This window comes from Centroberyx gerrardi, chromosome 15 (genome assembly GCF_048128805.1).
Source record: "Centroberyx gerrardi isolate f3 chromosome 15, fCenGer3.hap1.cur.20231027, whole genome shotgun sequence".
Lineage (NCBI taxonomy): Eukaryota > Metazoa > Chordata > Actinopteri > Beryciformes > Berycidae > Centroberyx > Centroberyx gerrardi.
In genome coordinates this window covers 19,514,766-19,538,470 of record NC_136011.1, presented here as the reverse complement: position 1 = coordinate 19,538,470, position 23,705 = coordinate 19,514,766, and the positions used below count along the sequence as shown (strand labels likewise).

At 43.3% G+C, this 23,705-nt stretch overlaps 3 protein-coding genes across 3 annotated transcripts in view; 2 read left to right on the top strand and 1 right to left on the bottom strand.

The window, feature by feature from the left end:
* The window catches only part of ndnfl (neuron-derived neurotrophic factor, like), a 9,098-nt gene extending 2,145 nt beyond the window's left edge, over positions 1-6,953 (top strand). The window contains exons 2-4 of the mRNA XM_071903143.2: positions 920-1,172; positions 2,864-2,988; positions 4,857-6,953. Of these exons, the coding sequence (XP_071759244.2) occupies positions 994-1,172; positions 2,864-2,988; positions 4,857-6,301 (1,749 nt within the window). The 5' untranslated portion in view covers positions 920-993 and the 3' untranslated portion in view covers positions 6,302-6,953. The remainder of the gene's footprint in view (positions 1-919; positions 1,173-2,863; positions 2,989-4,856) is intronic.
* Positions 6,954-7,853: 900 nt separating this feature from the next.
* dnajc9 (DnaJ (Hsp40) homolog, subfamily C, member 9) lies at positions 7,854-10,828 on the top strand. The gene is made up of 5 exons (XM_071903141.2): positions 7,854-8,199; positions 8,618-8,758; positions 9,507-9,761; positions 10,252-10,338; positions 10,432-10,828. Exons 1-5 carry the CDS (start codon positions 8,026-8,028, stop codon positions 10,540-10,542), a joined length of 768 nt encoding a protein of 255 aa, XP_071759242.2. The 5' UTR covers positions 7,854-8,025; the 3' UTR covers positions 10,543-10,828.
* Positions 10,829-10,857: 29 nt separating this feature from the next.
* Positions 10,858-23,223, bottom strand: fam149b1 (family with sequence similarity 149 member B1). Its single transcript, XM_071903140.2, has 16 exons — positions 23,165-23,223; positions 22,577-22,693; positions 21,205-21,349; positions 20,149-20,297; positions 19,507-19,650; positions 18,508-18,669; positions 17,860-18,038; positions 17,233-17,375; positions 16,400-16,468; positions 15,569-15,681; positions 14,844-15,077; positions 14,017-14,140; positions 13,461-13,586; positions 12,993-13,074; positions 12,622-12,759; positions 10,858-12,140 (listed from the first exon to the last, which is right to left on the bottom strand). Exons 1-16 carry the CDS (start codon positions 23,209-23,211, stop codon positions 12,058-12,060), a joined length of 2,055 nt encoding a protein of 684 aa, XP_071759241.2. The 5' UTR covers positions 23,212-23,223; the 3' UTR covers positions 10,858-12,057.
* Between the last annotated feature and the right edge of the window lie 482 nt (positions 23,224-23,705).

Below are 23,705 nucleotides of genomic sequence, written 5' to 3'. Positions count from 1 at the left end.
GACATAAAACACCTTGTTAAAGCAAGGGGGGTGGGTGGGGGGAGGGGGAGGAGGCACATTTGTTGAAGACTGTGTGACTTTGAACAAATGCGTTTTCTCTCTGGGGACGAACCGGAACACTGAGACCTGTAATCATCCTATCTACAAATCATCACACACAGTAAACACTACGTACGTGCATGCGCAACCACACACACACACACACACACACACACAATCGCACACGTCTACACACCTACGTAAACATGTACAGCGAGGAAGACAGAAAGAGAGAGTGAAGCATTAGTAGCGAGAGAGACAGAAGAAAGACTGAGAGAGAGAGAGAGGGAGAGAGAGGAAGTAGGGAAATCTGAGAGAAGTGGCAGCTTTTGTTAGGTGCGGCATCTGTGTATGGTGATTGGATTAGAGCGTACCAGCACCTCCAGGTGTTGTTTGTGTACCTCTCTCCACATTCGCCTGCCGTCACTTTCTCCTGATAACATGGCTGCTAACGCCCATGATAAAAGACCCCTCTATTTGGAGAACAAACCCATTTGAACTCCATTACTAAAAATAGAAATGTAAAGGCTTCGACTTCTGAGTGATATTAGCAACCCACTTCACACTTTGAAAAGTGGTGCGATGGGTGATTTTTCCAGCGGGTGTCAAGCTGCGCTATACACATTCCAGAGTAATATAGCATGGCAATTTCTTTTCCCCCACATGAATAATTCTGTCTGAATAGGGCGAGATGTTTCTTCATATCAATGAATCATCAGCCGCTAGAGCTCTTTAGTGTCTCTGTGAATGGTACAGTAGAAACTGAGCTGACTCTGTGTGTGAGAGCGCAAATGTGTGTGTGTGTGTTTGTGTGTGTGTGTGTCTGGGTTGCTGATGGGGTCTGATGGATGTTCTTGACCTTTCCACCCTGCCCTTTCAGAGCCCGGGAGATATCCAAGAGGCGGTGACAGAGGGAAGAGAAAGGGTGACAGAGAAAGAGCACAAGAAGGAGGGATGGCACTCGTATCTCTGCCCTGGTGCCTCGGTGTGGCCCTGGCGCTGTGTTGTGGCACTTCGTGGCCCCAAGCGCACTCGGCCCTGGCCCCAGAGAATGAGGTGCCGCTCCGCCCCACTACATGGCTACCGGAGGGAAAGGTCACCACCATAACCCTTCCCAAAGGACGAACTCGCAGGTGGGATAACAGGCTATGGGATGGATGGGGGAAAGGTATTGAGCAACATGCATCCATGTGCTCATTTCTCATTCTGGAGGCACTGTTGACTGCCATTCTGTTTTATACTGTCAGGAAAGAGAATTTGAGATTGAAATTGATTGTAACAAATTACACAATACCATAATTTCCCCCCCAAAATGTACATCTTAACAATAATTTAGTCTAGTATTGAGTCTTAAAATGAAAACTGAAAACAAAATGAAATTGAAAAACCCAATAGGGTGAGAATGTTTCACTTGTTTCATATGCAATTTTGCAAGTCTGCCAGTCACTTTTGAGTCTTTGATTCAAGAATATTCTTGAAACAAATTGATTTGGAATTGGAACTTTTTCACTTTTTCATTTATTTCTTCACCTCTTTTAAGACTCAATACTCAACTAAATGACTTGTTAAGATGGATATTTTTTTGCAGTAAAAGATGGGTGGAGATTTTTAGCTTATGTACAGTATGTTGTAGATCGATGAAAAAAGCTTGTAGCCTACCCATTAGATCCGCCCTTGTTTCCGCCCTTCAATAACAAGTCGCCGGCCGTTCCCCAATAATCTTTATGGAGGCAGTGGCTCATTCCAGCACCACTGTAGAGACAGGGAGGAAGTTGAGCCCACTTGGCCTGAACCATGGAGAACAGTGCCAGTGCTCGCTTTGTGAAACTGGGAGCTGAAAATTGGGAAATGCATCTCCCTGTGTGCTGCAGTCTGTCCACTGGTGCAGTCATGCAGAACCGCACAGCAAATAATGGAGAGAAAACATTGATTCAGAAATTAATCACTCAATTAAATAAGCTGCAAACTGCCCTTGAGAATGACAGTGTCGAACATCTGTTTGGAAACAACCACCATCTGCACAATATCATGAATAATGGTGTTTGTAAGGAGGAAAACAAATATTTATTAACAAATAATCATATGCAATTAATGAAGTTTTATTAAGAGTAACTTGCCTTGAAAAAATGTCATGTTTCAGAAACATATGGGTTAATATGCGTGTTTTTGCTTTGAGACTGAATCTTGTTCGATTCAAGCTTTGTGGAAGTGAAAAGCTCAGGACATCAACTCAGAGGTTGAAGAATAATGAATGTTTGAATTCAAAGGCAATCAAACATGAGACTAGCCCACCACATCATGCATTTCACATGTCCTTTTATTGCCATTGAACTGCTATCTAATATGCAAATCGAAAATCCAACATCTACAAACAGTGTATGGTCCCAGAAAAATCACAATAAGGGACATCATTGTTTTTATGCTAAGCACGATTCCAGATAGTTACAGCAAACAGGCAGATATCTATCTGAAATTGTCAATGCAGCCTTATCATCTGACATTCAGGTCACCTCTCCTGGTCTGCTATCAACTGACTCATCAGCTACTAGGCAAGAGGAAAGACAAAGATTTGGCAAATGTTTGAAACAGTTGCAATGTTGGAATCTAGTTCCAGCAAGTTCTAGCAAGGAAAATGTAACAGCATACAGTATCTGCAAATCTTCCCCCCCAAAAAATGAAAAAATGTTGCACAGTATGCATTGGGAGATATCTTGTCTTCTCATCCATCACCTTGCAGTTGAATGGAAATAGGACGTTATCTTTTTGACAAGCCCCGTGAAAAATCAAAGAACTTGTGGATGCTATCTTTGGTGTTTCTCCACAGGCTATACTTCACACTGAAGAAGAAGGCTGCGGCGATATCGGTGACTGTCAGCCCATGTGACTTACCCATCGAGTGGAGCTTGGCTGCCCGCACCCTCAAGGACAAACCCCTCAAGAGCCTGCAGTGTGAGTGGACATGGACCGTAGCACCACAGCCTGCACGCACCCTGAGGACGATCACTAGATCTGGCAATGCAATATGACCAATTAGCTATTATCATAAGGGGAAACCCACCTAACCTCAGTTTAGTTCAGTTAACCCACCTTTTTTGGCTGACATGAATCTTTATGATGTCAATTTGCAGTACACATAATAGCAAACACTATCGAACTAATGGAAGTTATATAAAGATAATGCAGAAAGAATGATTTTCTGAAAATATAATAGATTTTTGTCTAAAATGGTTGTTTCCCTTATGATGATCACTAACTGGAGGTCATAGTTTACCCACCTTTGTATTTAACACTACATCGCTGTTTTTTAGCGTAGTGCTCGACCAATAAACTGACTAAATATATATAAATATCTAAAAAAAATAAATATATATATATATATATATATATATATATAAAACTGACTTTATTCATATATAAACTGACTATATTCATATTGGCCATTCATATTGCAGCCTAGACCAATGTGTTTCAAAAAGCCAGTGTCTCCAAATCTTTCTTTCACATATTCTTAGGTAGATAATACAGATTTTTTTATCCTATATCTTCCTACCGGTGCGTTTTACCCCTTTCCTTTGCTCAACTTCAAAGCAAGGAAAAGGCTTTATTTTTCTAAATGCCACCCACTATCTCTGAGTAGGACAGAGATTGATGGCGAATGTGATTGTATCTTGTTGTCACATTCTCATAAATTTCATATGAGTCTTTGGATTGGCATTTTAAAGTATCATTCAACACACACACACACACACACACACACACACACACACACACACACACACACACACACACACACACAGTAATCTGGCCAAAGGGACTGCCTTTTCTTGATTCAGATGTTGAAATAAAGAAAACCGGTTCTACCACACCTACAATGTGTCCTAGATAGTGTGTAATATATGTGCCTATAAAACCCAAAAAATCAAATAAAACTCAGATGATGAAACATATCCTAGAGCAGCAAAATGGGATAAAACTGACATCAGGGCAATGCATGTTCCAAGCAAACCAAAAGAATCTAATTTTCCACCCAAAAGGGCACAGATTTCTGGATTATAAAATATGCCTTGGAGCCCTCCATCAGCACCTTCCCAGGTTAACTGAACAGGGTATCCTACATGGTAAAACAACATAATGAAGTTATAAAGTGACACATAAATCATTCAGACCCTGAGCTCAAGGGTCCCCACTGCCAGCCTGAATTATTCACTTTGATTCTGTAACATTTGGTCTCATTTGAGGAGAGATTTCTCAGCTTGAGGAGATAAACAGTCACTTTTAAAGACTGATGAACTAGGGAGTTTTTCTGTTTATTTACCTATTTATTTGTTTATTGTAATTTCATTCAAGTGAAAAGAAAGTGTACTTTGTGAAAATTTACATACTTTATGTATGATTGAGAAAATTGGTTTGTTGTAATCTGTTGTTTTTTTATTAGGTGCTCAGGAGCACCTCTGTAAGAGCCGGTCATTTGTTTGTTTGTTTGTGTAACACAGGCAGTATGGTAGAAGTCATATAAGCCAGTAGTGGCCAAGTCAATGATTCTTAATTATCAACACTGTGCTACCACAGCACTTTGGTATTAACAGGTGGAGTTTTCAATGTCAATATAGTTTAATTCATTCCAATCATTGCTGTTGTCATTTGAAAGCCTCGTAAAGTTTTAACTTCATTTGAAGGACAGCAAAGCTTTCATGAACTGGCTATAGGTTGAATCAGTATTGTGTTATATTAATCAACAATAGAGAGTATCAAAATGGACAGTTATTTACATGAAAAAGTCACAGATTATTACTTTAACACTGTTTCTTTTCTCACAGGGAGTGCCAAAAAGAGCATGCCAGAGGTTTGGTGGCGAGGTCCGGGGAGCGAGGAGAAAATACACAGCTTCACAGGCAATGCTATGGACACATACAGGGGTCCTTCCTATGCCCATGCCTCCATCTACATCCTGAGGCTGCGGTCAAAAGAGCAGGACACCAGAGCCACAGTGTACCTCCATGAAGGCCTGGGGCCCTCCGGCGCCTTCCCTCTGCTCCCGGCCGACCCTCGAGTTCACACCCTGGGCGTAGGCATGACCAGCGTCACCCTCAGCTGGGCGCCCAGTGCCTCCCTAACCAGGCTCCCACACACCCAGAAAAGTTATGATTACTGCGTCCTCGTCAACCCTACGCACAACTACCCCAGCCTCTGTGCTGCCCGAGAGAGCATAAGGAAAGAGAGAGAGAAAGATCAGAAACAAGAAATGAAGGAGAAGCAGAGAAGAGTAACAGCGTGGCCGATTCTGAAAGACTGGTGGTGGCAGCAGTGGGACACCTTCTCTGAACCCCAGGCTCCACCTTCCTCCCTCCCTGACGAGTATGCCGATCTCCAGTGTTTGTGCAAGGGGACAGAGAGCGTTTGCACCGTCTCTGAGCTCCTCCCTGACACCCAGTATTACTTCGATGTCTTTGTGATCGACAGGCTGAATGGGACCAGCATGGCGTACACGGGGACATTTGCTCGCACCCATGAGGAGGCCCGGCCAGCCATCACCCAGCTCAGAGAAGGGGAGCTGAGGTGGGTGAATTTCCGTGACAGGGGCACCAGCTCAGAGCAGTTCTTCAGTTTCCGTCCCCGGGGCTGGCAGCAGAGCGGGCTCCTCACCTTGCAGAGCTGCGGCGGGGGCCAAAAGGTTAAGGTCACTGTGTCCAGTAAAGGTATGGTTCTGACCTCCCAGGCTGTGGGGGAAGATCTAGTGCAGATTTGGCTCCAGGGAAGTCCCTCCTACCTCATCCACCTAGAGAGAGAAGGAACTACCGCAGCCCAGAGCTCTTCTACTGCAGACCCAGCCCCAGCAGGAGGTCTGACGGCCTCAGTCAAAATGCAGACCTCCTCAGCCTACCACCGCAGAGGGGTCCCCTCTCTGCCCTCCACCCTGCAGATAAAGTCCTTCAACCGGCTGCGGAGCTGCAGCAGCGTCACCCTGGCCTGGATGGGCACAGAGGAACGGAGCCTGTACTGCGTGTACCGCCGAAAGCTGGGAAAGGGTGAGGGAGAGACTGCTGCCACGGCACCCTGCCTGGGACCAGAGTCGCGCTCCGACACCGAGAGGGTTCTCTGCAAGTACTTCCAGGAGCTGAACCCTCGGCGGGCCGTCACCACAGCTGTGATCGGGGGCCTGGAGCCGGGGACGGCCTATGTGTTTGATGTCTATCTAATGAGACGCTGGGGGATCCCTATCAAGTACGCCAGCAAGACGGTCAAGACCAGGAAGGAATGCTGAGCTGCTGCCCCCTACAGGAGGCTTTTGGACTGTCCCGGTTAAGGGGGAGAAGATGCATCAGCCATGGACATAAAGACTGACCATGATGACAAAGCCATTTGACTGTTGTGGAGAGACTGTTAACATAACAAGGAAATATGCCCTCTGGAGGAGCGATGGTTATATTCAAACTCTAGGAGCACTATCCATGCAGTGGGTAGGATGTGGATAGAAAGCATATGAGAGAGATCTGCACACCAGCAAAAATTCATAACATTTACAATACAACTTCTGTGCTTTTGTCATTTTGTTTTTTTCATTGTTGTTTATCATGATAAGGATGTGCCAGTTGTCCAAGTGCTTATTTTGTGTCTGAGTACAAAGGACAGATGAGGTTTTTGATGACAGAAAATAAATACAAAAACAACAACAAAGACTGTGCCAAATATGCAACAGAAACAGATGGGGCTATAATTGGATAACATCGGAGCGAGGGGGTCTACAGTGTATCTTTAGTGCTGCATATTGTACAGGCTTATAAACACAGATGGGTGCAATCTACAGATGCTTAGTTCAAAGTCAGTGTGTATCCTTGTGTTCTGCTTTCGCATGAAGCAGTGAAAATGACTTAGTGACTTGCCTCATTGTCTTTGATGTATTCTTGTGCTGCTTCAAATACACCAATAAACACTAGGGTATCTGTACCTTAAAGTCCATGAATGAGTGATGCATGTATTTCTGTGGAATTAGATTCAACTGAATTATTTTCAGATAACTATAAAATATGACTATCACTGTAAGAGATTAGGCCTTAGTAGAATAGTTACAATACTACAATTCATTACAATATTAGGCTACAGTTGTGATCTTGATTCCAGGGAGGTCAAAAGATGGTGAGTAGAAGTGAATTTCCCATTCATTCCTCCATTGACGTTTCAGAAAATCCTTATATAAAGAGTTTTAAGCCTGGAACTAAGCCAACCAACTACGAGATGAATCGTGACCATAAAACATTTGATTCGGAGCAAAAAAAATTGGAAAACAGAAAAAAAGGCAAAGGGTTTTTTTTGGGGGGGGGTTTTGTTGCTTTTTTTCCGTTTTCCAATTTATTTATTTATGTTTGCTCCGAATCAAATGTTTTATGGTCACGATTCATCTCGTAGTTGGTTGGCTTAGTTCCAGGCTTAAAACTCTTTATATAAGGATTTTCTGAAACGTCAATGGAGGAATCATGGGAGGAATGAATGGGAAATTCACTTCCTGGAACCGGAGCCGTTCAAAAGTGGGCGGTCACTGGATGCAGTGTGGCTCGGACTAGCCTTGGCAGAGACCTGTTACATTTAATATCTTCATTAACGAGAAACTGGTTCTTTGGCTGACTTATAGATATTTTATTTATCACATAGGAACCTGTAGGTCACGTCAAACAAGCCAAATAAGATCAGACAAGTCCTCGCAAAGCTTTGACACCAATGTCGACTGTCACGAATGTAAGGCAACCAATTATAAAGCGTGTGCATATTACGTAAGCACGTCGCCGTACGCAGCCACACGTCACAAGCCAGCGCGCCAAATTAACGTTGTAAACAAAGGAAAGCAGAAAAGGCAACTCTTCTCCGATTGTGGTTAATTTAACCCATGTACCATTGACTTCAAATTCAGTTTTGAGAAATCGTTAGGACGGTTGGAAGCATTACTTTTCAAACGTGTTCAGCCAGTTGGTACCGGAACGGAAAGCTGTCAGGATGGGTTTGCTAGACCGGTGTCAAGAGCTGTTCAACACCTCAAACCTGTACGAGGTGTTCGGCATCGCCAAGGAGGCCACGGCCGCAGAGATCCGGCGGAGCTACTACAAAGTGTCGCTGAAGGTCCATCCAGACCGGGCTCCCGAAGACCCGCTGGCCACGGAGAAATTTCAGGTTAGCCGTTAGCTGTCAGTCAAACATAAGCTATGCTATGCTATGCTAAAGTTGGCGTTTCTCTAAAATTACAGGAAAGGTTAAGATACAAGACCACGTGATGAATGTTAATACAGGTTACCGATGACAATTAGCCATAATAATGAGTAATCGATACCCCCCTACACACACACACACACACATATACACACCACCCACCCACACCCATAGAATTAATGATTGTGTCTATGATACTAAATATTGAGTTTATATTTGTGGTATTTTTTATCTCCTATTGTATCACTATAATATTTATACAGGTGTAATATTTGTGTAACGGTAGTGTCCATATAAAATGTTTTACAGGATTACCATTCTTTTTAGAAAGGGCTGCAGTCGTGTATATAACTATGGGTCTGACTGATGGATTTCCCCTCAGGTGTTGGGGAAGTTGTATGCAGTGCTGAGCGATGCGGAGCAGAGGGCTGTGTATGATGAACAGGGTGTGGTGGACGAGGAGTCTGACATGCTGAGCCAAGACCGGTGCTGGGAAGACTACTGGAGGCTGCTCTTCCCTAAGGTACTGGACCACAGCAGGGATTTTTTTTTTTTGTATTAAGACTCAGTATCATAGACTCATTAATGAGCCAGATTCAGATTTGCTGGTTTTATTCAAGCCATGATCAACCCAAAATCTTAAAATAAATTATCTGTATTTGAGGCCCTAAAACGTATTAAAATGTCTTAAATCCAGTTGTTAGAGGTGTTTTCGCTATGTAGTGACAGATTTGTTTGTGCTGCATGTCCACTCTTAGATTAATACACAACAGGGTTAGTACAATATGCATCCTGTCTGCTTTACTAAATACAGTTGGACTTGATTTCCTTAACAATTAATTTCCTTGTGTCCTTTTTCTTATCCTGCCTGTTTATAGTTTGAGAACTTTCATTAACTATGTTCAATCAGAAATGGGCTGGTTTTGACAGATTAGTTTATTTTGTTGTTTTGAAATTGTTGTTTCTTAAATTCAATTCCAGGTAACATTAAAGAGGTCTTAAAAAGTCTTACATTTGGAAACTGAAACCTGCAGATACCATGTAGTAAATACCCAGGAAAACTGGTAGATGAATGCACACACAGGATTTTATTATTTGACTCTACAGCATTTCTCACAGAATTATAAAATTGCACATTACCATCAATTTATAGCCTCGACAAAATACTTCATATCACCTGTTGCACACCTCATCTCTTTTCTCTCAGTCCAAATATAGGCGAACCATTGCCTTGACGACCACCTGCTCTGTCTCTCCTGTCCGTCTGTCAGATCACGGTGCAGGACATACTGGAGTTTGAGGGGAAGTACAAGGGCTCCGACGAGGAGCGGCAGGATGTGATCCAGCTGTACACGCAGCACCAGGGAAACATGGACGCCATCACAGCCTCGGCCCTGTGCTGCTCCCAGGAAGACGAGCCCCGGCTCTGCGACATCATCCGCAGTGCCATCGAGAGCGGAGAGGTCACCTCCTTCCCGGCCTTCACACAGGAGAGCGAGAGGAAGAAGAAGGCCCGCAGGAAGAGGGTGAGGACTGTGTGTGTGGTGTTGAGGCACAAACACAAAAAAGTCTTTCTATCTCTTAGCTCTTATTTTATTTCTTTTCCTAGTTTTTCTCTCTTACATGATTGTTTTGTGGTCACAGAAATATTCTAAGGACACTAAGGCCCTGACCTGGCTTTTCACTCCTTCCATTTGGTTACTTGCAATTTTTAATCTAGGAATTTATGGTTATTCTACTGTTGCACTCATTGTACTTGTTGTGCTGGCTTGGAGCTAAATGCCTAAAATGTAAATATCAATTGACACTGGGATGAGATACATACACACTTTTGCAACCATGTTCAGATGGGGACATACCTGTAGATACAGGTACAAGACATGCTCACGGTTACATGAATATATTGTAAACACACACACACACACACACATTACATACACACACACAGAGGTAGGCTGTACTCCTATGGTATTACTTAGTCCAGTCCCAGTAATTTGGTTGTGTTACACCTTCCAGGCTAATAAAGAGAGACGAGAAGCTGAAGAAATGCAAAAAGAGATGGGGATCAGTGACCAGGATGACAGTCTTGTTATGATGTTTCAGGTAACATAAACACACATATCTGTATTTGATGGTAACCTAAAAAATATATCTATCTTTTTTCATAAAATAATTATTATTTTTCTTCCCTACCAGCAAAGACAGAAGTCCAGAGAGCAGGGCTTTAACAGTTTCCTGTCTGACCTGGAAGCAAAATACTCCAAAAAAAGTGGAAAATCCCAGAAAGGACAAAGAGGAAAAAAGTGAGAATTGTGGTTTTACAGTAGTATGAGCTCTGTGTAAAGCAGATACATGTGTATAGATGGCAGATGCCCTTTTCCTGGTTCAAAAATAACTTTTCCAATCAATAAGTGTTCCAAGTACATGGATGAGCAACAGCCTAATTATTCCTTTCTGTATGCTTACACATAAAACTGGCCTTTACCTGCTATCCAGTGTATTATGTAATATCTTTTGTTTCTCATGTTCATCAAAATGTAAATGTATCTTTTATGCTTCTTATGTTGTCATCTATAGTCCAAATCTTCATAAAACATGAATAAATTCATATTTATATACATATAATTTATACACATCTCTTTATTCATTTGTATAAAATACAGCGTTAAACCTCAAAGGAAATTCATTGAAGAACAACTTTGCATTTCAAGCTTTGTCACATTTGTAGCATGGCTGTCCAATGTATTATTGTAACCATGAATGAAGGGAAAACCACCTTTTGTGCAGGTAAACTAATGTTGCCTGTGTTCCACAAAGTATGAATATAGAATTTGCAGTTGAAATGAGAACGTTGTAGATTTCATACAGAGACCAAAGCCATCCCAATTTTACATTGCACAAAAGGGAAGAGTTTAAAATGTGCAACAGTACATACAGCAAATACTTTGTACAGAGCAACGCTGAATTCCCTCGGTTATCTACATACAACACATAAAACAGTCAGTTCCTTATAACTACCTGTCTCTTGTATTTCTATAGTCAGACTAATGAGGCGCTGTAGTAAATGCAGCACATGGTTTGTACTGTGGTGAGATGTTCTGTCAGTCTGCCACCGCTAATACAGCAACAATATTCCCTCTTATGCCTCCTATGGTTTAAACTGAGCCCTAATTGTGAAGGATGGGAGAGTGGGTGGGAAAGGCAACCAGAAACTTTCTATTTAGATGGCATCTCATCATGTTCTTGTTCCCGCGTGCAATGGTATGTGATGAGAGGCTCTGAGTCTGTGTTTGTTTTTTTTACACAGGGCCATTAAAAATCATGTCCTTATAAAAGATACAGTACAGCCTGATGTAGTATTGTCAGAGTAAAAAGTGCTTTTTTTTCTTGCTGTCCCTGTCTGGGTGGATGAGCCATTCCCTGCATAGTCATTTACCAGTACGAAGACAAACCACAGAGGACAATACACAATATACAGTACATTCACATATAAAGATATACACACATCCAAATCATACATACATACAGTACATAATACAAATGTACACGCATACAGCACATACATGATGATGGGGAGTTACTGTAGACAGTTTACTGTCTTTGGCAGCCGCATAAGCTGAATTTAAGACATACAAAAATAGGCCTCTAGAAAACAAACAAAAAAAAACATTGGTAAATAAAATAGTATAATACAAAAAAAAGTTACTGTTACTGCTGTAAAACAAAACTGTTTGTGGGCACAGATGTTGCAGAGTGTTGCGCTGCATTGTGCTGCGGTAAGATGAGGCGAGACTGGCTGAAGGGTGCAGAGGCGGGACGGGACTACAGGCCAGGTCTGCCGGCTCTCGATGAGACGCCCCCTCGGGTGTAAGACCGCGGTGGGACTGACACAGGCACCAAAAGAGCTGGGGGGAAAGAGGAGGGACAAGGACATGTCTCAAGTTAATAGATATGCTGAACTACACTACCAGTCAAAGGTTTTGACACACCTGATTGAATGTACTATGTTTTTCATTATCTTAAAGGCTTATGCTTAAATGCTTGAAATTTGTATTTTAGACAAATATAAATAGTGAAGTTGATGCCTATGTATGAATTATTTTCCAAAGCCTTTGCCTTTCCATCAAGGGTGGCTACTAGACAGTTTTGATTTGTTTTAACACTTTTTTTGTCACTGCATAATTACATTTGTGTTATTTCATAGTTTTGATGTTTTTACTATTATTCTAAAATTGGAAAAGTCACGGCACCAGTAGGTAAAATCTCTGCAAATAACAGCAATAGCTCACTGGAAAGCAGCAGCTGCAGCTCAAGTCCCTCTCGCATGAACAGTTTATCCAAGAAGCAGGTCTGGAAATGTTTTATCAACCAATTTATTCTACCGACCTGGGAGAGGGGCTTGCGGGTCTGGTTCCTCTTCGTCCTCGATGGGCGAGTGGCCCAAGGGATGGTGGGAAAACGAGTCCAAGAAAGAAGAGCTGCTGATGCCAAGGCTGATGCCGGTCACACCAATGCCAAGAGAGTCTGATGGAATCAATGAATAAATGAATGCATAATTTATTTACTGATGTATAACGAAATCTGTCTTGTATAAGGCGCAGGCGAACAATAATGCAACACAGAAAGGGGAGATGAAAAGCGGGGGTTTCCAGTATGTGTCATCCCTCTTCGAGCATCTTTTGTTTATTTATTTTTTTCCAAATTGTGATTGTATGATACTGTATGAAGATGAAACAGGCCTGAGCAGAGCTGCTGACCTGTGCCCACAGACGCCCGGCCCGGCCGCCCCTGGCCGCTGTTGTCCAACACTGTGAAGGAGCGACGGTACGGAGTGTCCGACTGAAAATAAAGCCACAGCTCAAACTTGCCGCCTCTGACACTTCAACCAGTAAAAAAAAAAAAACTGCCATCATTGATCAAACAATACATAAATTAGAGCAACTAATTACTTGGAATCATAAAAGCTCTATTAATTAAGTACCAAACCTGATGGGCAGAAAAAGCCACTCAGAAAAACTATGATGTGGGATCTTCTAGATTTGTGTGGGATAGACTACGTTTTGCTAAATCAGGTCAAAATCTTGCATCTGTTAAAAGTATGCCTCCGCCAAACTTATTTAACTCAGGCTTTCTCTCCATAGAAAGGAACATTGCTTTTGCCTTTCCTCCTGCGATCATATGGCTTATGTATATATAGTATTCTATCACGATAAAGAGCGTCCTACCCTGTATGTGTGAGTGGTGTTGGGGCGGGAGAAGACGTCCAACAGGTGGTGACGATCCCTTGGGAAGGAACTGCCAGCTTCATCGGTCACAGCGCTGTGGGCTCGGCTGGACGAGCCTCTCTGACGCTGGACAGATGGGAAGATGGACCCGCACACACACATTACCTCAGGCCTTTCACAAATGTAACCCGACTTTCTATGTGACAGTGTTAATGAAGGACAGAGGTTCTGTGTCTCCACCATTCTTGTCAGCATATCGATTTCCTACAATTGGTTACAGCTGGTTCCACGCAGTCGAGTGGACTAAAAACCTACCAATACATTTTATTAATGCTATTGTAGAATCTTTTAACGCCGCTATAATTTATGTGGCATTTTGGGTCTGCTGGTAGGCTTTTAAGGCCAACTGAATCCACCTGGAAACTGAAAATGAAATAGTGGAACGTAGTTGCTCTCTGCCTCACCACCTTAAGCATTCTGTTGCACAGGATAGCCTACACCGTACTGTCCAGGTGCTGCATATAGTTATTTACTTTATGTTTCAGTGGGGCTGTACCTGTGCAGGTCTGGTCTGCTGCCCTGAGTGGGAGGACTCTGGTTCTCCGGTGCTGATCGGGGGGAGGAGTGTGTTCCTGCTCAGAGGCAACAATGGGGAGGTCAGGCGGTCGCTGGCCGTGGGTCTGTGGAAGACGCACACCTCAGTAAAGAGCACAAGTACAGATTCTGTGTTGTCCCGTGGCACAATTGTGGCGATAACATATAGTTCTTCCTGAAAATAAAAATCTGATTGTGGAAATTGTGAGAAAATTCACAGCTAAGGTATAAAGACTCAGACGTTAAGTTAATTTTTTACAATAATACAACTTTTTCTTCCTGTGATTAATTAGATACTTGGCAATTATGACCAGTTTTTCTCAAATGCAATCAAGTATCGTTGCGCACTGGTATTAAGGACTGAAGTGTCTCTCCCCCGACTGTCTGAATTTGCCTCTTGAAAGGACTTGCTCACTTTGCATTCATTAGACACGGCAAGCATGCTCTCAATGAGTCTATCATTAGTTATTTGCACAGCCACTGAATTTTGGAGCAGAATTCACATTCCACATGAAAGAAACTAACTGGCACACTTTACCCCATTACTCTTTCACCCGCGGTTCATGACAAGTTCATCCTTTAAGTTGGTCGCATACATGAAACGTCTATCGTCTCGCACCCCCCACTATTCTGCTGAGCCACAAGGCACGAGTTGAAAGGCAGGCTGCATTCAAAGTAATCTCTTTCTGGCTCAGCGCGACTTCAGAGACCGTAGGAAAGGAGTCGGAATGAGGCAGAAATAGCAGGATATGGGAAGGGGGGCGGGGGGTCCCCTGATGCTAAACTCACAGACGCGTCCCGCGGATGACCTCGTCCATGGATCCCGCCGCGCTGGACTGAGTCAGGCTGGGAACCAGTGGCAGGAGGGTGCGGGGCGGAGGATTTCTGCGTCGAGCTGACTGGGCTGGGCGGGACAGGGAGGAAAAGCTCTGCTCCAGGGCCCGGCGAGGGCGGGGTTTGCTGGAGGGGACCGCGCTGGAGCCCGGCCTGTGGGACACCCTCTCTATCCTCTCCTCCGGCTCCCTGCATGGGGAGGGAACAGTGAAACACAATGGTTACCTGGTGCATTTCCACCTGCTGCCAGCTGGCTGACGACTCTGCCAAACAAGGCATTTTGACCATGGACAGAAACATGGCATGAGTGAGGCAATGTCCCTTTTTTGTCTTTGTCTTTTTGTGCTACATTACTGCTGGTGTGCCATGATTTGCTATGGACAATTAACAATTACCTTCTTGTATAGTGTGTTACTGCGTCCCATCTCATCACAGGAACAGATTTAGACAACATAATGCTGTATTAAACATTTAGTGTACTTGTAAATAGAGAATGACTATGGCTATTTTCCCTTCCCATTCAAAGATTAAAGTAACATATTAGGAATATCTGAGTGTGAGTTAGATGTATAAGTGATTTTGCAGGAGACTGTTCTTTTGTTTTTCTATTTTGGCACAGTCTTCCGCTGTCCTATCCAACAAATGCTCATTGGTTTGTTGTGTGTAAAGTGTGTCCATACTGGGCTCTATCCAGCACCCCCAGGTTCCTCTGCTGCAGCGGGATGCCGTGGATCACGATGAGGTCGTTCAGGTTGTGGTGGGTCACTGCTGCTCCTACCGGTACCCTTCCAGCCTGGGGGATGGAATGAGAGAGGGGGGAGAGAAGGGGAGAAAGTAGAGAGGCAGCGGGAAAGTGGGAAGGGGAAAGGAGAGGGTTGAAGCGAAGAAGAGAGGAAAAGATGCAGAAATGGTGGGAATGAGCAAGGAAAGGCATTGAGGGAGGGAAGGAGAGAAAGTGGCAAGAGATGGAGAGAAAGTGGGTATAAGCAAGTAGAGGGGAAGTGATGGAGGGAAAGTTGGGGAACAGGGACAGAGGAAGGCAAGAGGGGGCAGGGGACACAGCATAGGAGAAAAGGCAAAAAGAGCCATGGTTAGACAAATTAGGTGATTTTTTTGGTGGCCTAATTGTTTGTCATTTCCATATGTACGGTATATCCTCAATGAAACAGTTATTCATCATGCAGTAAAGTCAGGAGGACCTCATACATGCTGCACCACCAACCAGAAACAACTTGAAAAACAACAAAAAAAAACCTGATAAAGGCAACAAGTAGCTAAACAAAGCCATTCAAACATTCTCATTGTGAGAGAAAAGAAAGACAAAGTAGTTCATGTTGAAAATAACTTTTAGAGAAAACTCAGCAGCTGATTAAAAAGATATCGGTGGTGATGCTTTCGTGTTAATCAACAGGCACAAGCACATTTATTCTAGAGATAAAGGTAATGAGCCGCCATGGATGATGTGCACAAAGTACGCCACCATTTTGGCTCTAAGTGAGGGAGTTACATACAGTGGATGGCTTTTTCTGCTTTTTGGATTTCCGTCTGGACTTGTGCTTTGAGCCCCTTGACTTTGTATTCTTAGAGGGGGAAAAAAGCATGACCAAAGGAGAAAGATAGTGGATACAGAAGGAAGGAAGGAAGGAAGGAAAGAAAGAAAGAAAGAAAGAAAGAAAGAAAGAAAGAAAGAAAGAAAGAAAGAAAGAAGTTAGGTGGACAGAAAATACTGGCAAAGGTAAAGGGCAGAAAGTAAAGAGGGAAGGAAAGAAAAATGTGATACAAGTTAATGAACTGGCAGCACTGAAAGAGAGTGAAAAGAGCTACAGGCAGGAGTGAAAAACAGTTGACAATCAAGTGCTGACTGTGGAACAGAGACTTGTAAATAAGTCTTAAAAGTTAGGGATGCTGAGCAAATAACTATATACTATTCTTAGGGGTAAAACGTTTCGTACAGCTTGAGTAAAACATGTCTTCTACTAAGAATAGGCTGGAAAACAGGATAAAAAGCCAATCACATCACTTTTATTGATCTGTACTAGTATTTGCGAACAAAGACTTTAAGTGAGATATGGGATGTTCACTTTGTTCCCGCAGGAATGGTGTTAGTTAATCTCAGATTAATCCAAGAAGTATGTCTCATCACAACTGTTACAAGTCCAAATTAGTGGATTAAAAAACTCAAAAATCAATTACAAAACACCTGTTAGTGGGTTTTGAGTTTTATCTCAACATGTCTCAACATAGCTCAGTTATGAATTGACTGCACTGACAGTGAAGTGAGCCTGGCCCCAAAATCCACTCCCCATGACCCTGACGTCCCTCAGCCCGCCTCCACACCACTGACCTGGGACTGCAGGCCGGCCGTGAGCTGGGGCACCCGGGTCTGGCCGAGCTTGGGCAGCAGCGTGGGCAGAGTGGACAGCAGCATGAAGGGATCCTGTGAATCCTGCTGGGCGGGGCTGAAGTTCGCAGAGCTTTTTTCATCATCTGCCAATCACAGGTAGAATCACTTCCAATTATTGTGCATTTTCCAATAAGAATGGAGCTTATTAACTGAACTTCAGGAACCAAAATGAAATCAGTGTATTATTTGTAATAGGACCTACATTCACATTACATTCTAAATATTGCTGCTTCTAAAGGCATAAAGGCATTCTTTGCTTATGAATTCAGTGATACATTTTAAAATCATCTGTCTCTCTGTGCTATATAAATTTGAGGTGGTAGTTGCCTGGTGTATATGAAGTAGTGTTTAGCCTATGAAAGTAGTTCTTGCATGGCGAGGTCTGAGGCATTTAAACCAAGCACTTATCTGCTGAATGTGGCCATTTTTAATTTGATATACCACAGAATGATGTTGCTATTATCTGGAAAAATCTGATCAAAGACAAATCTCTCATGGAAACTTTGAGAACCACTTGTCTATGAAACAAAGGTCTAATACATACAATACTGTTAATTTCAGCCCAACCTGAGGTGCAGCCTTCCCAGTGGCGTTGGACCAGCTCCTCCATCCAGCCAACCAGCTCCCGCCACACATCATCAAACAGCAGGTCCAGAACAGCCTGACGGCGACACCGGTACGGCGAGACAGGGGGCAGGCAGTGACGCCTCCGACCCGACTCCGAACACTGCTCCCACTCGTCATCCCTGCAGAGTACCGGACAAAGTGGGGTCAGTAAATGTCTTGTGTGTGTGTGTGACTGAGACAGACAGAGAAAGTACATAAGAAACACACAATTTATGGACAAACATCTTTCATATCTCTTTTACAGAATAAAACAGATACAGTATATAGTTACAGTATACAGTATACATTTGAACTTAACTGAACAGTACAATAACAGCACCTGGGGTGGCCAATCAACAGATTTAGGTCCCAGGTTAGGAAAGGAGGATTTTTATAAGTTTAAATAGTCAATAGTAGTACCATTTTTAGACAGGCCATGTACAGTATATAAAGCAGTGTGGCATGGAAACAGCAAAAGCAGCAAATAATCATGAAAAGATAGGAAAAGAGGAATTGTCCATTAGAAATAAGTAAGAGCTGTATGTTGAAAAAAGCCCAGAGTCCTGGAATAAAAACAATGTTGTAGCATGAGGAACTTCAGTAACTCACAGGTCCCTGCCGTCAAAGGCCAGGTACTCCTCCATCAGGCCCTCCACTTCAATGACTCTCGGCTTGTCATGACTCCTGGAGCCACTAGGGGAGCCAGGGGGGCCGTCCACCTCCGCTGCAGAGGACTTGACCAACGCTGCTCTCTTGCCCTGCACATTCAACCTTCAACCCCCACAGACAAGGGTACACACAGGTAAGCACCTTGACACGTATACATAAAATTGCACACAAAGACATGCACACAGAAACAAGCACACACACCCAGTATCCTTTCTGTGAATGTAAATTGATCTGGCTGAAATTCTGACAAAATCCTGGCACAAATTGTGACACACACACACACAAGCGTGAACGCATGCAAACACACTGCATAGTGATACTGACAAATTGGCTAACAAATACCACTTGCCATTCTCTTACTCTGTGTCAGCTCCATTATGTCAACTCTGTTTGAGTGGAAGTCGTCACACAATGGCATTCACTACTGGCCTATCAGTACAAGTGGCAGTCCAGCAACTATTTATCACAGCCAACCCACATAACTGACTTCAGCTAACTGACTTGATTGTTTCACAAGTCAGAGTATCTAGGTCACAAAACCACAGAGCCAGCCAGCATGCATCTATAATTGATGCGCTAACAGCAGCTGGCCAGCCAGCCAGTCAGTCAGGATGGAAAGATTTCTTGTAAATTTCATGCACTAATTAAGTGCCATAGCGGTAAAGATGGCACATTTTCAAATCAGTATACTTTAAGAAGGATGTGACAAAAACATGAAAATTCATTTTACATTTGATCTTCTTAAATTGACTTTTATTACAACCAAATCAAGATTTCTCAAGATATAGTCCTAATTAGGCAGTCCTATATTTTTTAGAAGATTAAGGGTTAATGCACCTTGGATCTGGGAATTTTGTCTAATATGTCAACTTTCAATCCTTTCAGTCACTTTCAGTCAGTCAGTCAGAAACCCAGTCAGTCAGTGGAGGTGCTGCTTACTCTGTGCCGCCCTTATCTTTCTCCTGGGCCTTGACAGTGCTGTCTTTGCCTGCTGATGGGTGGCTAGCAGGGCTGCTCTTCCCTGAGGTAGCGTACCACTGGAAGCCTTCATCACTGGGACACACCAGCTGAGTCCCCAGGATCCTGGAAGGCACACACACACACACACACACACACACACACACACACACACACAGCATTGATCAAACAGTGATTAACTAAATCCACAAATCAATTTAACCAACTTTTAAAAAGTAATTATGAGCCTTCTCTGTGTTTGTGAATGAAGGCCACAGCTGCACTGAGAGTAAAGTAAGTTTACTCTCATACATTTAACAATTCTGAGAGCAAACCTTAGGGCTTTTTATGGGTAGATCAATAGTAAGTGGCCAATCGCCTTCACATGTTTGCAAATTTGCACTTCTAAACAAAGGTTTTGCTTTTGATTCTCAATAGTACCTATTAGGGACAGGACTTCAGAGCCTGAGAGACCCTGATATTGTGTGTTTTCTTGCAAGGATGAAAAAAAAAATGTTCATGCTTTCTCTGATGTTTGTCCCCATGTTCAGCTTTGATCCCGCTCCAGCCCTGTTTAACTCAAAAGTAAAAGGTAACCGGTCAGGAGGTTGGTGGGTGACGTACCGGAGATGTGGGAACCTCGCGGCCCACTGCTGACACTCATCCTGCAGCCCCCGGAGAGGCCCTCCCCCACCACCCCTCCCCTCGTACAGCTCTCTGTCAATCTCCTCAAACATTTGCTGCACCTGCCGCGACGCTGCCTTGTCAAACTCCTATGGGACAGAAAAACAGAGAGGAAGAGAGGGAGAGAGAGAGAGAGAGAGAGAGAGAGAGAGAGAGAGAGACAGAAACATAGGGAGGGAAGGCTAGTCATTCTTTTACGCTCATACACAGGCTCCATCACAGAAAGCTGTTCATCAATTATTGGCAGCACATTGCTGCGCTTTGTTTATTTCACAGCAGGCCACAACGTGCATAATGATGAGCTCCTATGGCTCCCTGGAGTGTGTGTATGTGTTTGTGGTCAAGCTGGATTGTTCACATATTTGCATGTGCTATAACAGGGAGAGAGAGAGCAAGCAAGAGAGAACGAGGGAGAGAGAGAGAGAGAGAGAGAGAGAAAGAGAGAGATGAGTTAGGGCAGTGAGTGCATATGCAATAGAGAGGTTTTTTTTGCAGAGGCAGTTTGAGGACATGGAACTAAATAAATCATGGAGTTATAGAAAAGTTGCGATCGGCTGAAGCTAGAAAGCATCGCGTTATAACAAAGCAATACCCAGTGGAATCATGCCTTGCCTATACACCTATACAAAGAGGGAGCAGACAAACAAGACATCTACCGCTCTATACAATGAATGGTTGAGTCATTCTGTGGCTTTCCCACAAGTGTGGCAAAAGGTGACTAGTTAGTAAAGAAGCACAAAATGTCAGATAAAATTATGATACTATATCAGAATCATGGGCCAAAACTCTGACAACTAATATGTATGACAGTAAGAGCAGAGTCTTTTCTTCTTTAGAACAGAATGGCAGAGAGGATGGAAGATTGCTGGGAGAAAAAACAAGGTACTGTGTGTGTGTGTGTGTGTGTGTGTGTGTGTGTGTGTGTGTGTGTGTTTGCCTATTCCAGGTTCATATCATCATATCACAGTACTATTGTTTTCTCAGGGGGAGACTCACATCGTAGCCCCAGGAGAAGACAGAGCTCCTCTCTGTGGAGATCCCGGTACCCGTGTAGCTGTGGATGCCTGACCAGGACTGGCTGGAGTCTACTGTGATGACCGTGGGACAGTCAGACTGGCCCGAGGCAGCAGATGTGTCCGAGCTAAATGAACAGGACAGGGAAGTGGTGTGGTTTACATACAGTTTGTTCAAATTTAGCCGAGGAGGGTGCTGGGGAGGTGAAGTGATGTACATTCTGCAGTTAATGTACAGGATGCAATTCAGATTTTTTTGTTGCCAATACCCTCTCGTCCCACTGAAAATCATCCCTTGGCAGTGTGTTTCAATAACAACTGTCAAGAGACAATATTAAATAAGAAATCAGGGTTCCGACTGCGGCCCATATGTGAAAATCTTTTCCATGATTTTCCATAACTAAATTGGAGCGCTTCCATGACCTAAAAAAAATGTTATTCCTTCCTGGTTTGTTAATGTTGTTTTTCAGCTCAGAAAAGTTCTAAAGGGGTAAACAGTCTGGTTTCCACTACAGTTGGACTTGCTGTGGAGAAGTGGCCGTGCAATGTAGAAAAACAGCTGAAAACCATCAGATCATCTAATGCAATAAATGTGTGAAACAAGTTGTACAATACATTCTGGTATATTCCTGTAAGGTGACCTATTTGTAAAATTCCCTAATTTCCCCAGAGAAATTATCAAATTCTTTGACATTCCCTGCCTGGAATACACCTCTCAAAATCCCATTATAATCCAGTCATCCCATGACCATTAGGAACCCTGAGAAACCTAGACCAGGATTTTGTCATGTGGCAAAGGAGCTCTTATCACTGGTTGTTGACAACCAACTCCAGGCAAGGTTTCCAAGTGGAAAGCAAAGAGCAAATGTCAAAGTAATTGAATATTCTAATAGGTTGCCTCATTATTTATTCTTTTAGCTGCACATCCAAGTATCTGAAGGAGGCAATGTGATATCAATTAATCCATGGCTTTCAGGTATCTGGTTTCACATATTGAGAGTCTTGAGAATCCACTACCATTTCAAGAGGGTGTAACATTACAGAACACACAGGTAAGAATGGGTAAAACAGAGCATGAGTGTCCATTAAGTAGCCTTAGTTGGGAGTAATTTCAACTCTTATGAATTAGTCTAGGCGGCAACTGTATTTAGGAGATGTGTGAAAGTTTCACTTGGCTGAATAGGCTAAACCCCTATCCCTGGTTGGACTGTTTGTCTGCACACAGTCCAGGTCTATCAAGGCGATCTGTACATGGCCCAGGTCTGGTTGTCTGTCTGATCTGTTTCTAACCATCCTAGATCTGTCTGTCTGTCTGTCTGTCTGTCTGTCTGCCTGTCTGTCCAGGTCCCAGGTACCTGTTGTGAGTGGACACAGCTTCCTGGAGGTCATGGAGGAACCGCTGAGGGGTCTGGTTATCATCTGCTTCCTCTGGGAGCGGGTGATGGTCAAGGCTGCTCCGGGATAACCCACGACTGCCCAACAGAAGGATTGAGAATGTTGAAAAAAAAATGATCAGTGTGTGTGCAATCACATTTAGGAAAGGGCAGCAGCAGTTTGCTTAGTGTCAGTGATAGCCTCGCAATAATAATAAAACTACAGTGTGCAAATAAGGCATTATTGTGGCTTTAGAATATAAGGTGGTGTGGTAGTTTCAAGAAGATGCATTCTTCTAATTTAATGCTGAACAATATCATATATTGTATGCCAATGTACGCCAGACGCCGTGTGACAGATGGACTGTCTCTAATGGGATCAATATAATTCTCCTTTTACACTGTCATTTGATCGCGGTGGACAGCGTCGTCACTCATTTCACTTTCTCCCAGCAGAGTAACAACATTCACTCGCTGTCAGCTGGTAAAACGTTGTTTACAGTGTGTACAGTCTGGCTTGGTAATGTTAGATCACTAGTGTTGACCTCTTAGGAAACTTACAGTACTCACATCTCCAGTTTGTGCGATACGGGTCTTCTGTTGTATCGCGAAATCATTCTCCCGTTCTCCGTTTTATAGGCTCAAGCCCTCCGCTCTCATTCTGCTCGCCTCCGGTTCATGGACTCGCTGCTGACTGTTGAGACTGAGGTCTGACATTTCCTCCAGTCCGCAGATCAACACCATTTGTAAAAAGAGCTGGACTGGGTATTAGCTACCGATGCTAACGCTGTTGCTAACTATCACAGCTAATGTTAGGAGGCTAAATCTAACATTAGCTAGCTAGTAGGACCAAGGAGATAGAATATTACCCGCCCTGGTCACATAAAGATATATTTGCTCAACGAACAATTACTGCTATAAATAACCTCGCAGCACTAGATGACATTGTTGTGTGTCCTCGAGAAGTTGCCTATCGATCCAATTTATTGAATACATGAGTATGTCTATCGCCACTTTTGAGGATTAGCTACAGCACCACAACAACAATAACAAGGCTGTCATGGATACGCGACTTCGTATTCCCATGGCCTCCTGGGAAATAGATTTTGGA